We start from the raw sequence: 19,065 nt of genomic DNA, 5'->3' as shown, positions 1-19,065 counted from the left end.
CATGGACTGAATAAGTATTTGAATTCGACCTTGTTGAATCCTGGCCCATGCCTCTTGCAATGCCTGCGACAGTTTATCTAACTCTGAGGCGCCGGTTGAAAGTTTACATATTGATATCACCTATGCGTTTCTTTTTGGGGAAAGTATACAACAAAAAACAAGCATATTTATTCCATTGCTTCTATAATTTTTATTCAAAGATTTTCGAGTAAATTCATGTATTCAGAAACGATCTGAATTAGAGGGGACTTCAATACTAAATTTACATTACTTAGTTTATAGGCTTCAACACGAAACTTTAGGTAAAGGCTTCATCTATCTGGCCTTTGCTCAAGAAACAAAGTATGCATGTTTTCTCTACGACAGGCTCTTTTATAACCTTGACGTGAGCTCGTATAAACAGGATTTAAATCATTAGCCAATATTTTTATTCATAAACACATTAATCGTGAGTAATGGCTGTTTTTCCAACTTCAAATCACTTTCCCCCTCAGTGCCTTGCTGATCACGTTTATGAACTTGAAGTAACTTTTGATGTGTTTTTCTGCTGTGCAATGATGTACATTTGAGATAAGCTACAGTCACGCCTTTATACAACACACTGCTTTAATGTTATTTCCATGTACAGGATTCTCCTAAAGATCCTTGAAGTAGTGATGATGAGAGGCAGGTTCTACCATCAGGCATGACGGGAGATATCTTCTGATTTTGTCTAGACAGGCATCAAACGCTGGAAACTTGCTGGATAATAGTTTATTAGTTGCTGGCTAGCAACAAGGTCACGTCACTCACTGAAGGTCAGGGAGGAGGATATGAGTTATTTACATCCCCCGATCCATCAAAGGTGACAACTGGAACTGTCATACTCAGCAGTCTATGGTGGTAAGCATGAAATCATTGGAGAAATCCTTCCAGCTCTTTCTCCAGGCCAGGCTTTCAATGACTAACCGCTGCCAACCGGCATGGCAGATAGGTGTCGTAACGGGATCATGGAAGTCAAAAGGGTTTCGCCTCAATCGATAAGTAACTCTGGAATTCTTTATAGAACACGGTCGTGAATGTGCGTGTTACTTGGTGATCCTCCAAATGCACATTGTGCCTGACGAGAAGCCAGGAAACTGTTTCATCGTTAGCCATGGCTGGTCTGGTCCTCTGTAAGAAGGATTGCATCATGGTATTTGATTGGGAGGGTCTGCGGCTGATGATAAGATACGTCACAATACCTGATCTGTTCAGTTTTGCCTTCTACAGACGGTCGGAACAGATCCGCTAATTAACTCCGTGGAAGCTTCAGGGGAAATACCTTGGTGGGGCTTGAAACCGTTTGCAAGATCAATGGGTGTACAATTATATGTTTGGATGTAATTTTGGGTAAATCGATAGAATGTTCCTTTGGAAGTAAGAGAAAAACCAAAAAAATATATAGCTAAATACATGTAATGTTTTCTCATTATTAGAGTCCCGGTAATGAGTGGCGAGATTACATACCATGGTTCTGATACACAAATGATAAGGTATAGTTTTATGTTCCTCTGCTTGAAGCCTGCTGTGGACTTACACAACATATATTACATTTTGGGATTACACTTTCTCAGCAGATTCTATAACTTATTGGGGTTGAGTCCCATCCGGGATTCGAACCCACTTCTCAGAGTGTAGCACCTGATATACTGGCCAGCGACTAACTCATTAGGTGCTCCAGTCTGACGTTGCGGGTTCGAATCCCGAATGGGACCCGACACCAAAAAGTAATAGAAAATGGTACAACACTTTGAAAATGCAATCCCAAATATAGCATATTTTGCATCTGACCACTTTCTTATAGTCATTATGTATTCGTCTTATACATAGTTTCGAAATAGGACTGTTGTTCGTATAATTCAAATGTAATTTTAGAACTACGTTCAATCTGACAAAATGTCATTTCATAGTTACAATTGCATAATAAAGGGTTTTGGAAGATCAAAATGACCTTTCATGTTATAATAGCATTGTTGACAGCATTCTAAACAAATGAAGTTGAGTATTTTATGCATAAAATATGTCCCAAAACACATCTGCAATATGCCATGAACGTATGCGTGTTCTTCTTGGGGGGTCTTCCGGCAAGCAAGTAGGCTGATGTTTACAAAGGTCACGGGTACTAAAAACGGAAACGTGAACATGTTTTTCCGGTTTTCCAAGAAACAGCTATGCTACCACAGACCTAAACTTCTGGAAATAAATTTACTTATGACCTTTTGCGTCGACACACATCAAGACAATATAAAGATCTGTGACATTTAATCAGTTGACTGCACGACCTAATCAGATTCCCAATGCTCGTTCAAGTCTCCACCTTCAGATTGTTGTGTCTGGTCGATCGGCTAGCGTGACCCCTCGACTTGCACACTTAAACACCGGTAAATATTTAAAGATGAACCTCATTGACCACTAACACTTTGATTTGGATGGTGATTTGCATCTCATCAATAGGGTGTTGTATATACAGTCACTGGTATTTACTTGCCAGATTTGGTTATCATAATGAAAACATTGATTAGAATCGACTGAACCTAGATGGTTTGCTGTCCCGAGCTCCTGTCGACAAGGCCTCATGACAAGGCCTCTGTGTTTAGAGTATGCGAGTAGGACAGTCTTAGCGCTAACAGTGCTTTCTGAAACGAAATTCGCACAATCTAACATCTCTGGCCACAATTCAGAACCACACTCAGTAAGCGAGTTGCCAGATCTCTGTAAGTTTGTATCCACAACTCTCACAAAGAAACGCTAATCCGGCACAATGTTCTGGAACATGCATATGGCTGGGTTACGTTTCAGAAAGCAATTATGGTACTACGCCTTTGACCCATGAATTGGTCTGCAGCAACCCATGCTTGTCGTAAGAGGCGACTAACGGGATTGGATGGTCAGGCTCGCTGACTTGGTTGACACCTGTAATCGTATCCCAAATGCGAAGATCGATGCCCATGATGTTGATCACAGGATTGTTTAATCCAGACAATGTTCAGGCCGCCGTCAAAATGCTGGAATATTGCTGAGTGCGGCGTTAAACAAACATACAAACAAAAGAAACAAAATGCGAGTTTCCAGATAGCTTGAATGTAAGTTTGTATCCAAAATAATCCAAAGAATAATCCTTTATCCGGCAGAACTACACATGTTCTGGAACGGGCCTCGTTTTACAAAGCAATTATGGTGACTAACGGGATCGGGTGGTCAGGCTCGCCGACTTGGTTGACACCTATCGTATCCCATTTGCGTAGATCGATGCTCATGATGCTGATCACTGGACTCGATTATTTACAGACAACAAACAAACAAAAGCAACCATGGTACGGCGACGTCAACGGACCCACTGACTCACTGAAAACGGGACCCCGGTTATATTGGTTTTCAACATTGAAAAGGGTCTTGAAAAAGGAAATTCATAAATTGATACTTTAACGTTTCTCAAACAGAGTGAATAGAAACGCATGTGCTATAAATACCACACGTTTTGTGTCCTTCGGATTATGTGTACATAATTCCAGCGTCATTTCAACAGGATCTTTCTGTACTTTGCCTTCCCTGGAGCTGTGTCTTTCATCTTTCGTTCTGGCGAGTGACATGTGATTATGGAGACGGCTGTACGAACTTGAGTACCGGTTGTGCTAGATGCGCCTTACAGTTTCAATGCAACTCTCTACTCGAGTTTATCTGCACCAGACGTGGGGTCACATTATCAATAGGCTTACACGCCAAAGCCGTCTCTCACAGCAACCCTTGAGTGTAGGGTTACGATAGTCCACGTAGATACTCTGGGCATCTTTCTACAAAGGGACTTCATCGATACACCTATATATGTCGACAGTGTTAAAGTACGGAGATGCGCTAAGATCCTATTGTCAACGAGTTCTTGGACTGAGTTAGATCGCGAGTCTAAGAAACACGAAAGGAATGATGAAGTGAGAACTCAGACTGCTGACGACCAAAACATGGTCCTGGTTCAGAATAGGTCTCTAGTACATCGTGAACGCGAAACACGGATGACTTACTATCCTTTCATGGTCCTGGTTCAGAATAGGTCTCTAGTACATCGTGAACGCGAAACACGGATGACTTAATATCCTTTCATGGTCCTGGGTCGGAATAGGTCTCTGCTACGTATTGAACGCGAACCATGGATGAGCTATCATCCTCTGATGGTCTTGCGTCAGAATAGGTCCTGGGTAAAAACGTCTTGTAAGAACGAACTACAATGGTGATCTCATGGACAGGCTCTGTGATTTGTGATTTCCAGCTTCGATACTCATACAATCAAACACTGGGTTTTCTGTTCCGTTGTGATACAGCTTAAAATTGCTACTGCGCGGACAGATATCATCCTATCACGAATTCACTCAGGACACGAGGTTAGGCGGGCCTGTTCTGCCATACAGCTACGGGTCAAATCAAGTAAGAGAGTGAGTGAGTGAGTTTAGTTTTACGCCGCACTCAGCAATATTCCAGCTATATGGCAGCGGTCTGTAAATAATCGAGTCTGGACCAGACAATCCAGTGATCAACAGCATGAGCATCGATCTGCCCAATTAGGAACCGATGACATATGTCAACCAAGTCAGCGAGCCTGACCACCCGATCCCGGTCAAATCAAGTACCTACCCACGGTAAGGTTCTTCTTCTCCGCTGCCTCCTGACCCGGGCACACAATGCTGATGTTCTTCTCTGCCTTCGTCCTCGTCCACTCGATGTTCTCCACGGTTTCCCTGTTACACTGGGCACCTGGTGAAACAAGGGGACATGTGTGTATAAAGGTAGCCATCGATCGATAGTTATAGTCTAAAAGACCTAAGGTGACATGTGATATGAATACTTTATAGGGGAATTCTCTTCCCTGGACCCACGTGTCAAATTAGTCGGGACACTTTTTTCCATGTTTGCCCATGATACATACATACATACATACATACAAATACTTATATAGCGCCAATATCCGTAATCCGCTCAAAGGCGCTCTGGCTCTAAGATGGTCAAGATATCACATATAGTTCAAATGCTTCACCAAAGAGACATGTCTTCAGATTTGATTTAAAAACAGCTAAATCTGGTTGTGTTCTGAGGTGAGATGGAAGATTGTTCCAGAGATGAGGCCCAGCCATCTCAAGTGACCTGTCACCATATGTTTTTGTCCTAGTCACAGGAATTGTCAAAAGACACTGGTCATTTGATCGGAGAGAACGTACAGCAGTATAACGGTGGAACAGATCACAGAGGTACTGAGGAGCTAGACCATGTAAACTTTTAAAAACAAGGAGTAGAGTTTTATATTTTATGCGGTAGTGGACGGGAAGCCAATGAAGTGAGTGAAGAACAGGAGTAATGTGGTCCGATTTCTTTGACAGAGAGACCACTCTGGCTGCAGTATTCTGCACCTTCTGAAGCTTGTGTATAAGATTGTTTGGGAGGCCAGCAAGAAGCGCATTACAGTAGTCAAGACGAGATGTTACATATGCCTGAACAAGAGATGCTGTAGTCTTGACGTCCAGGTATCGTCGAATCATGCCGATGTTACGAATGTGGTAGTACGCCCTTCGACAGATGTTATTGATGTGTGGCTCCATGGACAGTGAAGAATCAAAAATAACTCCCAAGTTTCGCACCTCATGGTTTGGCTGAATCTCACACTGACCGATGCTGAATTTAGGAAGAGAGATACTGGGTTGGAGACGCTTAGGGTGGAAAACTATGAGTTCAGTTTTATCATCATTCAGTTTGAGGTAGTGTGACGACATCCAGATTTTGATCCGTGTCATTTAGTCCATTAAAGTAGAAATTGATATAATATAATAACATTCTATATACGCATGGCTTGAATTGACCTTTCAAAAAAACATTAAAAATCATTTTCATTATGTATTGTTTGTAGACAATTCACAGGCGATGATGGTAGATCATGCTATTTTCAGTTCTCAACAGAAAGTTTCTGTGCCTTCTCTTTAGATCCAGAGCTACGATGACGTCAACTCCCGTCGAGAATGTAAAGCAAAGAACTTCAGTCCCAAACTGAACAGTCAGCAAACAAATCAATACACACGATCGATTCGTTTGGACCACTGCATCACCTGTGAATACACAACATGCAATGGCGGTGTTTCTTAGTCGCTGCAAATGGTGCCCAAACTTCAAAGAAACAGCCCAAACACATACTTAATTCACTTTTATAAAAAATGTATAAACTTGCCTCTAAATTTTTACAATTTAAAATATATATTTCACTTGCGTTGGAATAAAAAAGCTTTAAAGGTGTTCTATCACAGGCCTAGTTGTAACATGTTTTCTTTCTCTGCAGCTTGCTATTTTTTAAGAAGGTAATACATTTGTGTTTACGAAGGCAAAGATCAAAGAAAGCCCACGGCGAAGTCGTGTCCGTATTGTTTGTTTGTTGTGATGGATGGTTTTCCGAGCTCAAAGATAAAACACCTTCAGATAAAGAAGATTTTTCTAAAAAAACGAACTGATGTCTCCAATTGTCTGCAAACAGAGAGGACCATGTCGTTAATCTGACTCTTCTTAAAGTCATACATTCCCAAGGGAATTGAAATGTCACGTTTCAGAAGAATGTACCAGCATGTTTTGTTACATTATCTGTGGAGCAATTACCCCAAAATATTCATAGGGAGAGATACGTACTTATTGTCTCTAAACCACTGTTCTCGGCAGTAATGTGCTTTGTTATATTTGACAGGAACAATGTAAAATTCATGTGACATGTATCAAACACGTTCATTTCAATATAATCTGATATATTAATATACATATTCGACAACTTAAAAGTGTGAAAATTGTTTGATTTACGACTACAGCTTACTTATTCTCGTTTGTATTAATCATAACTGAATATACTGCCATTATGTAAAAAGAATGCCAGCAAACTGTCGATGCCAGGGGAATACAATAGTGTTTGTTGTCACGGTATTGGTAAAACGTGACAGCAATGGTAATCTGTAATGTCAGGAATACAGACACAATTCCAGACATACACGCGAATCATGGCACTTGTTGATTCAAAGTGTTTAACTTATGACATTGGAGGCATCTACAGGTGATGGGTTTCTTCGCCTTTATTAATCATGTATAACCGAGAAACAGAATCACAGTGGGAACACTTAGGAGTGCTGTACAGAACTACCACAGCTCGTAAGGATCTCTGTGTAATGTACATGCAAGTGTATCCTTTCTTGGGGTTATCAAAGGCTGTCATATCAGAGATAATAGTCTTCATCATTAGGCGCTCTCTCGGTCTCCACTGTAATTGTCAGCTAAAACATGGACATTTCAAGTTCGAATTCGTGACAAATAGCTGAATTGCCAACACCGATATAAATTTGGTTATAGAAAAACGTGAGGAAAGTAGAATCAGCTAGATTTTAGTTGTTCAAATACCTTTTTACAGAAAATATCAGCTAATGAACCATTTCTAATCGCCACCCACCATCGTGATTCATGTGAATTTCAGACATAAAAGTTCTTTAATTTGAGCATGGTCGGTTCCTAAATCTGGACTCTTTCGCGAACACCCGGTGTCATTATTGATTTTCTGTGAGTCATTCATATAGTTTCATGACTATTTTGCCGTTTGCGCTCTCTGGAATCTGTTTTAGCAGACGCTTGAGTCTGACCATTCTCTGGTGTTAACGTTGTATATGATTATCACGTGGAGTAAGAATGTGTGTACTGACAATACAGTCTGTTTGGTAACGGCATACACAGAGACGTGCGTAACGAAGCGGCAGGGGCCATCAACATCTCGCCCGCTGTGTTGTAAATGATCTCATTCAGAAACGGGAAAATATAGAAAATAATTTCCAAAATAAATATAATTTGGAACCCGATCGTGTTCGGTTGTTTAATCCTATGACAAGCAATTCAAATTTAAATAGGCCAATTACAGCAAAGATCAACACATGGACGTGCGTAGGCTGGAATTTCTTGAATTCTCTAAAGGTTTTGTTCCTGCGTAACGATGTTTAAGAACTGAAAGTTTTACACTTTAACGTTTCTAACCCAAAAAATATATGGTAACGTGTGAAAAAAATAGGATGCTATAGTAGTCATGACAACGCAACCTATATGCTCCTTGCCCTTACAAACACACACCAGTTCAAATTAAAGGATTCTTGATACCGAGAGGCAAATGAACCTTGAAACAGTACTGCAGGCTGTTAAATGGCGGGTGATGCCGGTAAAATGCATTATATGCTTACTCTTACCCTTTCCGCGGAAACGGCGGTGGAGTAGCCTAGTGGTTAAAGCGTTCACTCGTCACACTGAAGACCTGGGTTCGATTCTCCACATGGGAACAATGTGTGAAGCCATTTCTGGTGTCCTCTGCCGTGATATTGCTGGAATATTGCTAAAAGCGGCGTAAAACCATACTCACTCACTCACTTTACGCGGAAACCCCGATTATCCGTGATCCGTGTTGGTAACTATTTTCGTCTTCTACATCTAGTGGAATAATCAAGACTGGTTATTCTCTGGCGTTGATGCATTATATTAAATGATGAGTATAACACATGGCCATTGTATGATACGTATTGTTCATGTACAAATATGTAGGCATTGTGAGATCAAAGACTGTAGACACATTGGCTTCCAAATGATAATTCTTGGCTTGACTCTAAAACCTGAAAACATGTTCATTCCTCTTTTATACTGGATTCCAAACCTCCATAAAAATCCATACAAAGAGAGAGATATTCCTGAATCAAACATTAACCATAATCCTTACTATTATCAAGAAAGGGCTCTCACAGAATGTATTTGAATGTGGAATTAATACCATATGGATTCTCAAAAACGCAAAGGAATTGCTTGAATGTTGACAATCTCAGCAAAGACTTTCGGAAAGTTCAGTTCTGTCAAAACATTGTATCTTTTTGACTTTCAACGCCACTATCCCAAATGACAAATTTAAGTTAAAACGTCATTCTTTGATCCATGGGCCATTAGTTAATAGAAACCTAGACCATAGATATACAGACATATCTATCTTAAGGGGTTCAGGTAAACTTGTACAAATTGAAAGCAAATGGCAACTGAATGAATGGTAATGAAGTTGACCAAGGAAACAATATATGAAATGCCGGACTTCCTCACTGATTACATATATGTGAAATTTGGGGTAAAGTATTTAGACAAGAAGTAGGCATCCCGGTAGGCACCAGTTGTACTCCCCTCCCTGGGGACCTGTTTCTTTATGCGTTGGCAAAATCATCAAGGTTATTTGGCCAAGGTGTTTAACTTCCTAAAAAGCTTTAGAAATAACTGGGGCGGTGGGGTAGCCTCGTGATTACAGCGTTCTCTCGTCACGCCAGGTGCAATGTGTGAAGCCCATGAACAATGTCTCCCGCCGTCATATGGTTGGAATATTGCTAAAAGCGGCGTAAAACTAAACTAACTAACTCTCTCACTCAGGAATAATGATATCCTATATTGTTCAATAGTCAATTCCTGTCCTTGATGTACCCACTTGAACTTGAAATAAAGGAAAACACTGAGACCGCCTCATGAGACCATTTCATGTTAAGATCTAAGCATAAAGTGTGACAAGACTGTATGACAAAACTGTATGACAAGCCAAGTCACGAGGGATGGTTCCAACTTGCCAATAGTCAACTTTCCCTTTGTGGGATGGTTCCAACAGACCTTGGTGTTTACATTTCATACAATCTGAGGTAAACTCGAGCCTGCACTTTCACCAAGAAATTAAAGACCAAGGTTACACCATTCACCAAGGCCTTAAAGCCTTAATACTGCTTTTAAAATGTTTTGAAGTGGACGTGTGGAAAACACTTTTCCAAATCTGACGCATCAGTGACAAATATGATGTCCGATTCTGTTCCCTATTTTCAGCTGCACTATAGCGTCTCGTGTTTTGACAGGTGGTAATTGACTAGCGGTTGCATGTGTTTGTGATGGGTGTCACCGACTGGCCAGGATATGCTCAACCTGTCGCAGACACCTGGTGTCATCACTTCTCTATACTAATTCATAAACACATTTTCATGGTATAGTCGAGATCGTACAATCGATAGATACATTGTTTGTGGATGTGCAAGGGTTCTTGTTGCATGTATTTCCCAGGACTGGCATTCACCGAACCTTCGCGCTCTTTTAGCCCAGTAAATGAAAGGTCTCGACCTTGTTATAGATCTTGTTTCTTATCTGGATCAACATTTTCTTTGCACAGTCCATTAGGCACGTGAATAAAGTGCTGCTTAAGTGATGGAACTGATGAGGAAGATGATCAGAGCTGCAAGCATGCACGCAAGCATATATTGAAGCCATGTAGGTATGTATGCACTTGAAGTGTTAAACTATACCCCACAATGTCTTACTAACCTTCAAACTGTCACAGTTGTAACCCAACTTGACGTGAAACCTCCGTGAGGACATTAACGTTGAGCTGGCTTAATTATCATTGGCTTTTTATCGACCTGCATGACACTGCTTTTCAGTGACATAGGGTAAAAACCCTGATTCCATGTGTCGTAAATGACGATATCACATAAAAGTGTCACCGTTTGCCTATTTCAGTATCCTGCAAACAATAATTGTTAATAATAACTTGTAAAAGATTTGGACCTCTATCGATCAAATTTGAGTGCGAGAACCCGTCAAACCAATGAGACTGCGCATATGAAAGTAGACATTTGGTCAAAGAATCCTCGCTGTGCTGTTTTTTATGAGTGAATGAGAACGGTTTGTCGCCGCATATTGCTATGTTTCAAAAATATCATAGAAAGCCAGAAGTGGGCTTCACAACTTGTCTCAATGCATGAATCGAACGTGGGCATGACGAACGGGCGCTTTAACCACAGTGCAACAAGGTACGCTATGTTTACAGGTATACCTGCAGTGGAACATAGCAGTGGAACAGAACTGGTTTGTTTGCTTGTTGGTTGGTTGTTTAAGGTGACACTCTTCGATTATGCTAAACCGGTTTTGGTTTCGGGAAAACCATGCACTCGATTATGTCGAAACCTAAAACTGGTTTCTGAAACTTCGAAACCATCTCCGAAGCAGGTTTCGCAGTTTCAGTTTCGCGTTCTCTTACAACAAACATGGCGGAAACGAAAGCGCCAAGTTCAGCTGATCTTGGTGGCAAAATAGAGCAGCAGTTTTGGAACCAAAATATTGATAAAAATCAACTGAGAACTAGGAAAATATTATTTAAAACCCCAGTCTATTGAACATGACTATTTTATGTAACTTGTATTTATATAATTACTTGTAACAGTATAATTACATATACGCAAATATTTACCTCCAAAAGCATCTCATCTCTTTATTATTTGTTAATTCACTGATAAAATGAAAAATATATGCTGTCATCCAATTCGTACCACATATACATTAGCTGAGACATTTTTTGGTATCCATTTTGAAACCGGATGGTGAAACCATCCACTCGTTTATAAAACTAGAAACTAGTTTCACTTTGAAACCATGTATCCGAAACTAGACACTCGTTTATAACAGGAGAAACCAGTTTCAAAAACCAAAACCAGTTTCGCAATAATCGAACAGGCCCCAAGACTGATGCAGCACAAGTTGGCATAGTCCTTCGCTATGCCTGATTGCGCGAAGACGGATAAAATAACACGAGTTGCCGCTCGCCTTGTTATAGAAAGACCTATTTGTATACTGGTAGACATGAAAGCCCTTTTCTGAAACACCTGACATGACTTTTTGAACGTGAATTATATTCATGCTTGCGATATAGTCGGAATCGTACACTGGACTCGTTATGATTATTAAGATGGTTTAGTTACGATATTAAGAAACTAAAAGCAATATAAGCATATCTACTAATAATAAATAATAAGTCATCTTCTATAGCGCACGTTTCCAAACACCAAGTGATTGCTCGCGGCGCTTAATCAGAATCTGATTCTTATTACCCCGGATAACCCAAGCTGCCTGTTAGGCGCTAGAAGGTTATAGTCACATGACTTTATCCAACCGGGTACCCATTTTCTGCTGGGTGAACAGAAGCAATTTTGAACAAACTCACCTAAGGTGAGACCACATGGATCACATGTGCTTCGTTGTTGGGCAGGACTGAAGTCCTAGAAACTCTCAGGAGTCAGGCTGCCAAACACGGTCACCCATCCGAGGATTGTCCGAGCTCGACGTTGCTTAACTTCAACTGATTTGTGACCTGAGCTCTGTGCACAGGACCACGCGCACTAAAGGCAGTACAATTCCGACTATATCATGAGCATGTGATAAGCAAATCCCAATGATATTTAACACACACACAAGGACATGTTGTAATGCCTTCCATGGATTCTGTATTTCATTATAATATAGTGAATTTCAAATCTGGCCATACTTCATTACGACTTTGTATTCCCATAACATCACATTTTTTTCTGTCAGATAACATATATTGTCATTCATCGATAAATAATTTCACACTCTGGCGAACGTTCCATGTAGCGGTCCCTCTACTGATAACACATTGTTGTGATTGTCCGTCGCTGAATCTACTCCATATGAATGTATATTTGCCCCAGACAGCGGAAGAATAAATACCCAATATAGCTACAAAAATGTCATCTTTCGTTTCCCCCGTATGCCCTCAAGTACAGATTAACAATCATCACAGTGACATAACCTGTGCTTATTCATTTGGTGAAAGCGATACTTTAAGCCCATCGTCCTTATTATGTGTGTCGATTTCCTTGGCAAATTGACTCTTTATTGCCAAACCAAATTGAAAAGTGTGGTCAAAATATTAAATCTGTTTGCCGATCTGTAAAATGTCGGGTTTAATGTAATGCAATTTCAGCTGATTGACAAGATCAGTGTTTGAACGTTAACGAATGGTTACATTTACTGTCTATATGGCCGGATGACTATCGTTCCGTCAACAAGAACTTGATTGTCGTCATGGTGTGCGAATCAATCAGCAACATGGACAGTATCTCTAAAATTACACTGTCGATCTTTTTTCCACTTTGCTTGTATGTGATTGCGTTGCGGCACTGATGCAATTGTAATTTTATACACATAGATAAAATTTCTAAGTTGAATTCAATCATCGAGCGATGCATTCTTGACCAGACAAAATCACACATCTCCCGAACCGTCGAGACGATCCCGATGAAACAGGGAATAACACGGGCCGGGCTACCTAAATGCACTTTGTAAAATAAATTCGCTAGGAGACGATTGAATTTCTCGAGAACACAAACTAAGTTAGCAGCTTGGATGTTTTGAGCCTTCTTGGGAAACTTTGTTTGTCGAATAACCTTTTGGCTTGAAGTTCATTTTAGAGATGAATTTCAAATCATTTGTAGTCAGCATTGCAATATCCTAAAATACCAGTGCTGAAATGGTTGTTGCTTTCTTGGAAATCTGCACGTCATTAATACCGCCTTAATCCAAACTCAGAATATTGTTTACTTTAGATATGTCAGTAGAATGCTTATGATATGAATTTCACTTGCGCTGAACTAAGGATAGCTCGATAGAACTTCACGTTTTCAAGTTAACACTTGTTATTGGATGCCGACATACCCCTTCATCAGTTTGTTTCCACGCCAGCTGCTATGAACGTCCATTCAACGAAAGGGATTAAGAGCCTCCCGTTATTACGCACAGCTTCCCATTATTGCGTTATATCCGTTATTCCATAATGTAATGAAATATAAACGTGTAGAATATCCACGCTTGGTGTTATAACAATACGGCTGAAAATAATCTTAAGATAAAGTTCATTATTCCAGAAACCTACTTCTTCAATTCCGAATTTGCAGCAAATGACAGGTCTCAAATCCCATAAAACCTCTTTAATTGGCACCGCCTCCCTAAACTGTGTAAAAACAATCATTTGAGAAAGATGCATTACCACGGCAAAATGGGATCAATGGGTTCTTCAGCTTAGTAACTCAACGCGATCATATTTCATAGCAAACCTTTACTATCAAGACAGCAGTCGGTTTAAGGCAATATTTCATTTCGAGCGGCAAGAATCTTTCCGAATGCAACATTGGCGTACAAAAATGTAACCATAAACTACAGGAAGAAGTGAGATTATGTGGAAGATGTTGGTTCCACGAGACAAGACCTCCGATAGGAATGGTCGTAAAGAGAAAGCAAAGCGGGACAGAAGAACGGTAATCACCAGAGGTTTCTGATCTATATCGTCATTGCTGCCAGGAGTAGAATAATGGCATGCTTCATAAGTTCAATTTACAGGCTTCTTGCGTGCAACCTCCGAGGCAGGACCGCCTGAGCAGCAAGAAGATCGTGTTCCCTGGCTTGACGGTAGCTGCATCCAGAACTGCACCCACCAATGTATCAGGCAACCTGGACATTTTCTGGAGAGAACTGATCGTAATGGATAACGGGGGCTGGCCTTTACTCGTGGATAATTAAGTAATCGACCTTGTCTTTGGAAAAAATCTATTTCAATCACATGATAGAAATGTGTCATTGAAATTGAATACGTGATTTGCTGTTGCGATCAATTTGCGAGGAATTACTTGTGTATTTTACCAACTGGATCAGAGAGTACTTCCATTGTTCTCTGACATGTGCTTGAAGATTTTCGCATTTTTTTACTATGTCTTCTCCAATTGAAAGAATTATCCAGTACTTTCAATCTGGTTTTCTATTTCCGAAAGAAGATTGACTACCCCGCATATGTGGCGATAGACTGCTTCAAGTGGATCAAAGTTAGTTACGGTGAAGGAGGACGGGTCATTCACTTCTACGATTGGAGTTCTTTAAGTCAGAAACGATCTCTTTGTCCTTCCACCAGATGAGCTCAATTCATTCAACGTATTAAAACTTTCGATCGTAAGATTGTTCCAGAGAAAGTTCGCTCTATGACAACCCTGACAGGGACGTATCGGACACCGGCATGACTTCAGTTCATTTTGTCAGACAGTTGCTGCTACTTACATAATGTCCTTTCTAAAGTATATATAACCAACAAAAGCATATGAATGTGTGACTGTTGGTAAATGCATGGAGCGATATGCACCATTCTCATTAGTCGACACTATTTATTATGGTTGTGTAAAAACATAACGGGTTCTGTTTGATGATCAATATACTTAGCGTATTTATGTGTAATATGAGACAATAGGTTTCATAGCTATATTCTAGTAGTAACAGCAGTAGTTGCCCCAGCAGTAGTAGCTGTAGCAGTAGTAGTAGCACCAGCAGTAGCAGTTGTAGTAAAAGAAGTAAATGAAGTAGTAGTAGACTGACTGACTGAGTTTGGTTTTACGCCGCTTTTAGCAATATTCCAGCAACATCACGGCGGTAGTAGTAGTAGAAGAAGAAATAGTAGTGTTAGTAGTAGTAGAAAAGGTGGTAGTAGTAGAAGCACTTAAAGATGTAGCAGTAGAAGAAGAAACAGTAGTAGTAGTAGAAGCTTCAGCAGTAGTAGTAGCACCAGCAGCAGTAGTAGCAGTAGTAGAAGCTTCGGCAGTAGTAGTAGCACCAGCAGTAGTAGTAGAAGCTTCGGCAGTAGTAGTAGCACCAGCAGCAGTAGTAGAAGGTTAACGGTGGTAGTTGAGCAGTAGTTTAGATAAACTTTCATAACTAATCTGGTGATCGCTGTACAGTTAGACGTCTTCCTGCTACGCACCTTGGGTTGTCAACATGTAACCGGGCTTGTGGGCCTGTTTCACATAGTCTTTCCCTCGTACATTATGTGGACACCCTTTGTCATAGCTGAATGACACTGATCAGAGCAACGATAGACGCCCCTCTCGCATGGGTCATTTAACACCATGTAAATGTGAGAATGTAATTCACCAGGGCAACTATTCGTAAATACACATTTATAATATATTTACATGTCAAATATTCATTTGCATACTTCTATCTTTCATGATTTTGATTTTGTCCTCCAGGGGCGTAGCTACCATTTGTAAAAAGCCCGGGCTTACCCATGATATTTGCTAAAAAGGTTGGGCAAGCCCTCAATACTATCTAAATATAAAGCTTTGCAACCTATCGGGCTTACACGAAAAAAATGGCTTGCTACGCGCCTGTCCTCCAAAGGAAACAGTGGACATTGGGTTCTCAGCACTTCACCAATCAGTTGCCACGTCTGTCACATGATGAATGAATTAGTTATACTCATCCTGTGGGACATTACAACCCTTACAACCGTAATATGCGAGTGAGTGAATGTTGTTTCCCGCCGCAGCATATCGCCTGTGAAATGATCAACGCCATGTAGTGAGTGAGTGAGTTTACTTTTACGCCGCACTCAGCAATATTCCAGTTATATGGCGGCGGTCTGTAAATAATCGAGTCAACAATCCAGTGATTGAATGAGCATCGATCTACACAACTGGGATACGATGACATGTGTCAACCAAGTCAGCGGGTCTGACCACCCGATCTCGTTAGTCACCTATTACGACAATCATGAGAAACTGAAGACCAATTCTAACCTGGATGTTCACGGGATTCAACGCCGAGTAAGACAACAGATAAGAAGCCAGGTTATGGAGAGGGACCACCCACAAGACAACACACGTGCTTACCTATGAGGTCGCTACAGAAGTTGTCACACGTTTCGGCGGCAATCTTCTCCGTGAAACACTCCCCAGCTGTAAAAAAGAGAATTCTTTTCATCACACATTCCAATAATTATCATCATTTCATAGGAATTAGTGTTTTGATGGTAAATTTGGTTTTGTTATTTTTTCCCTGTAACTTTTTTCTTCGTCCTGCACCGTTTAAAAATTCCGATGAATGAGCCTATTCTCTGATCATGGCGTTCACGCTCTCCATTAACTTTATTCAGATGCGCGTCTATGAAATAAAGAACGCAGAAAAATGTTCACTGCAGTACTTCAGACGAAATTAGTTTTTTGTCAAGGAGATTAAAACTTCTTTACGGAAGCCCAAATGCTATTTATGATACAAATGTGTTGTCGGTGATACTACAAGGTTATTAGACCACCCCTGTTTTATCTTCAGGAAGGTCGGTAACATCTTCAAGCATTTATGATGCAGACCAGTCAATATTCCAATTTCTAAATTTCACGGCTTCTTAAAGAATACCACGGATATTTGCCCCACGGAGTCAGAATAACAGCATGTATCTTTTGAACTGGATGTCCAATCTGTCTATATAACATGGCGTAAGAAAGGTCAAACAAGATTCGTATAAGCATAAAAAAGAAATTCAATGGTTCGGAGACGCAATGATAAAATGTAAAAGTATCAAAACTCATTTTCGGAGCCACCAGACTTTCTAGTTTACAATAAACACGCATTGATCGGACCTTCTGACCTTCATATAGTTTATGCATCCATGCAGTATCAGCTTAAAAGAATCACTTGATATGATGATATAATATTTTGACATCTTTAAGGCAGCTTGAAGTTTTACTCTGGGATGAATGTGAAAGTCCATCTTAATTTCTACATATCATGACACAGACATGCCAAACATGACCATAAATCATAAATGTAACATGTATCTCCACGCTAAAACTTCGATACATCAAGTTAAAACCTTCAAGGCATGGCATCGGTATTGGGAATTCATTTCTCTGGATCCTCGTCCAGCATAGAGTCTGGCTACAACTTGCTGTCTGCGTTTCAACAGAGGATCAATAGAATGGTTCGATTTTAACTGATTGATCCGTGACTCAGATGTAGAACTAACAGATCATATCAAAGGCTCTTTGGTCTGACTGAGGGAGAAGATGTGAACGACATCGTCGGGATGGCGATGAGACGGGGACGGACACGGTAGTTGCAACCGAACACGAGGGGTTTAAGTGCAAGCCAACATTATGGCGACTCTCTTTAAATCAGAGTAGAAAGGACAAAGCAGAGCTTTGAGATAAGAATCCTTTTGATATGCTGGGAGTTATATTTATACGATAAACCAAGTCATTATTTATGTATACAGTAAAATCGGGTTATGGCGTCCTTTATCAACTCGAATGAATAGCCCAGCAGTTAAATCATTCAATTATCACGCAAAGGGCTCGGGTTCTATTCCACACAGGCAAAATGTGGGTAGACAATTTCCTCATTCGTCATATTGCTAAAAACATTACTTAAACAACATAAACCATGCTGTCCCCCATTCACTCACGTATTAACGGCAGCACTCCGGTACTCTCGAAGTACGGATAAGTCGATATATGGCCTAGTTAGATTGCCGTTTCCTTGACAACCGAAACAATTCGCTGCGGTATGTACGTAGCTTTGCGCTGCTTCTTGCAAACTGCTGAAATTTCGACTCTGAATACGGCTCCGAAAAAAGTCAAGCTGACCATGTTCGACCGATTCAAATACAACTAAGGTGTTTATCTGTTACAGTAGGGGATTAAAATTTTCATTTTTAATGAGGACATTTCAACAGATTGTGTTCTGGTATATTTATAGCTGGAATTGTAAGGTTTAAAGAAGCCTTTGTTCCAATTTTGAATATACAACACTGCCCCATATGCTCACACTGATATGGTCAGCTCGGATTACAAACATTCACCGCGCCCATAGTCTAATAGGGCAATATGCCGTACTATTAAATACGTTAATAAAAAGGTACTCTATTCTGATTATTATGTTTGCATGTTATTCATTAGCTTGCATGCAGCTTAAAAGCTTAAAACAACCGCTGCTCATTAAACAGAACCGTGTTCTTATCCACGCGAAGCATAAATGTTTATGTTCCATTACAGACCAGATGGACTAGTATCTGCAGGTACCAAATGATACATTGTCAAAAACAATTACCTTGATATCGTGCCAAACTAATTCCCCATCGAACGTTACTAAACTATTTATTTCGGCTCACACTATGCCCTTAAGCCTTGAACGTAATGAGTATGAGTGAGTGAGTTTAGTTTCACGCCGCACTCAGCAATATTCCAGCTATATGGCGGCGGTCTGTAAGTAATCGGGTCTGAACCACATAATCCAGTGATCAACAATATAAGCATCGATATACGCAATAGGGTACAATGACATGTGTCAACCAGGTCAGCGAGCCTGTCCACCCTATCCCGCTTGTCGCCTCTT

At 40.4% G+C, this 19,065-nt stretch overlaps 1 protein-coding gene across 1 annotated transcript in view; it reads right to left on the bottom strand.

Annotated features, from left to right (window-relative positions):
- The window catches only part of LOC124282267 (cadherin EGF LAG seven-pass G-type receptor 1-like), a 142,791-nt gene that overhangs the window by 56,933 nt on the left and 66,793 nt on the right, over positions 1-19,065 (bottom strand). Inside the window, exons 6-7 of the mRNA XM_046718221.1 lie at positions 16,566-16,631; positions 4,645-4,764 (exon numbers count right to left, since the gene is read on the bottom strand). Coding sequence (XP_046574177.1) covers positions 4,645-4,764; positions 16,566-16,631 — 186 coding nt within the window. The remainder of the gene's footprint in view (positions 1-4,644; positions 4,765-16,565; positions 16,632-19,065) is intronic.

This window comes from Haliotis rubra, unplaced genomic scaffold, assembly GCF_003918875.1.
Source record: "Haliotis rubra isolate DU_JTF1 unplaced genomic scaffold, ASM391887v1 Scf297, whole genome shotgun sequence".
NCBI lineage: Eukaryota > Metazoa > Mollusca > Gastropoda > Lepetellida > Haliotidae > Haliotis > Haliotis rubra.
Note: the sequence above shows the minus strand (reverse complement) of the source record. Positions and strands in the feature narration are given on the sequence as shown.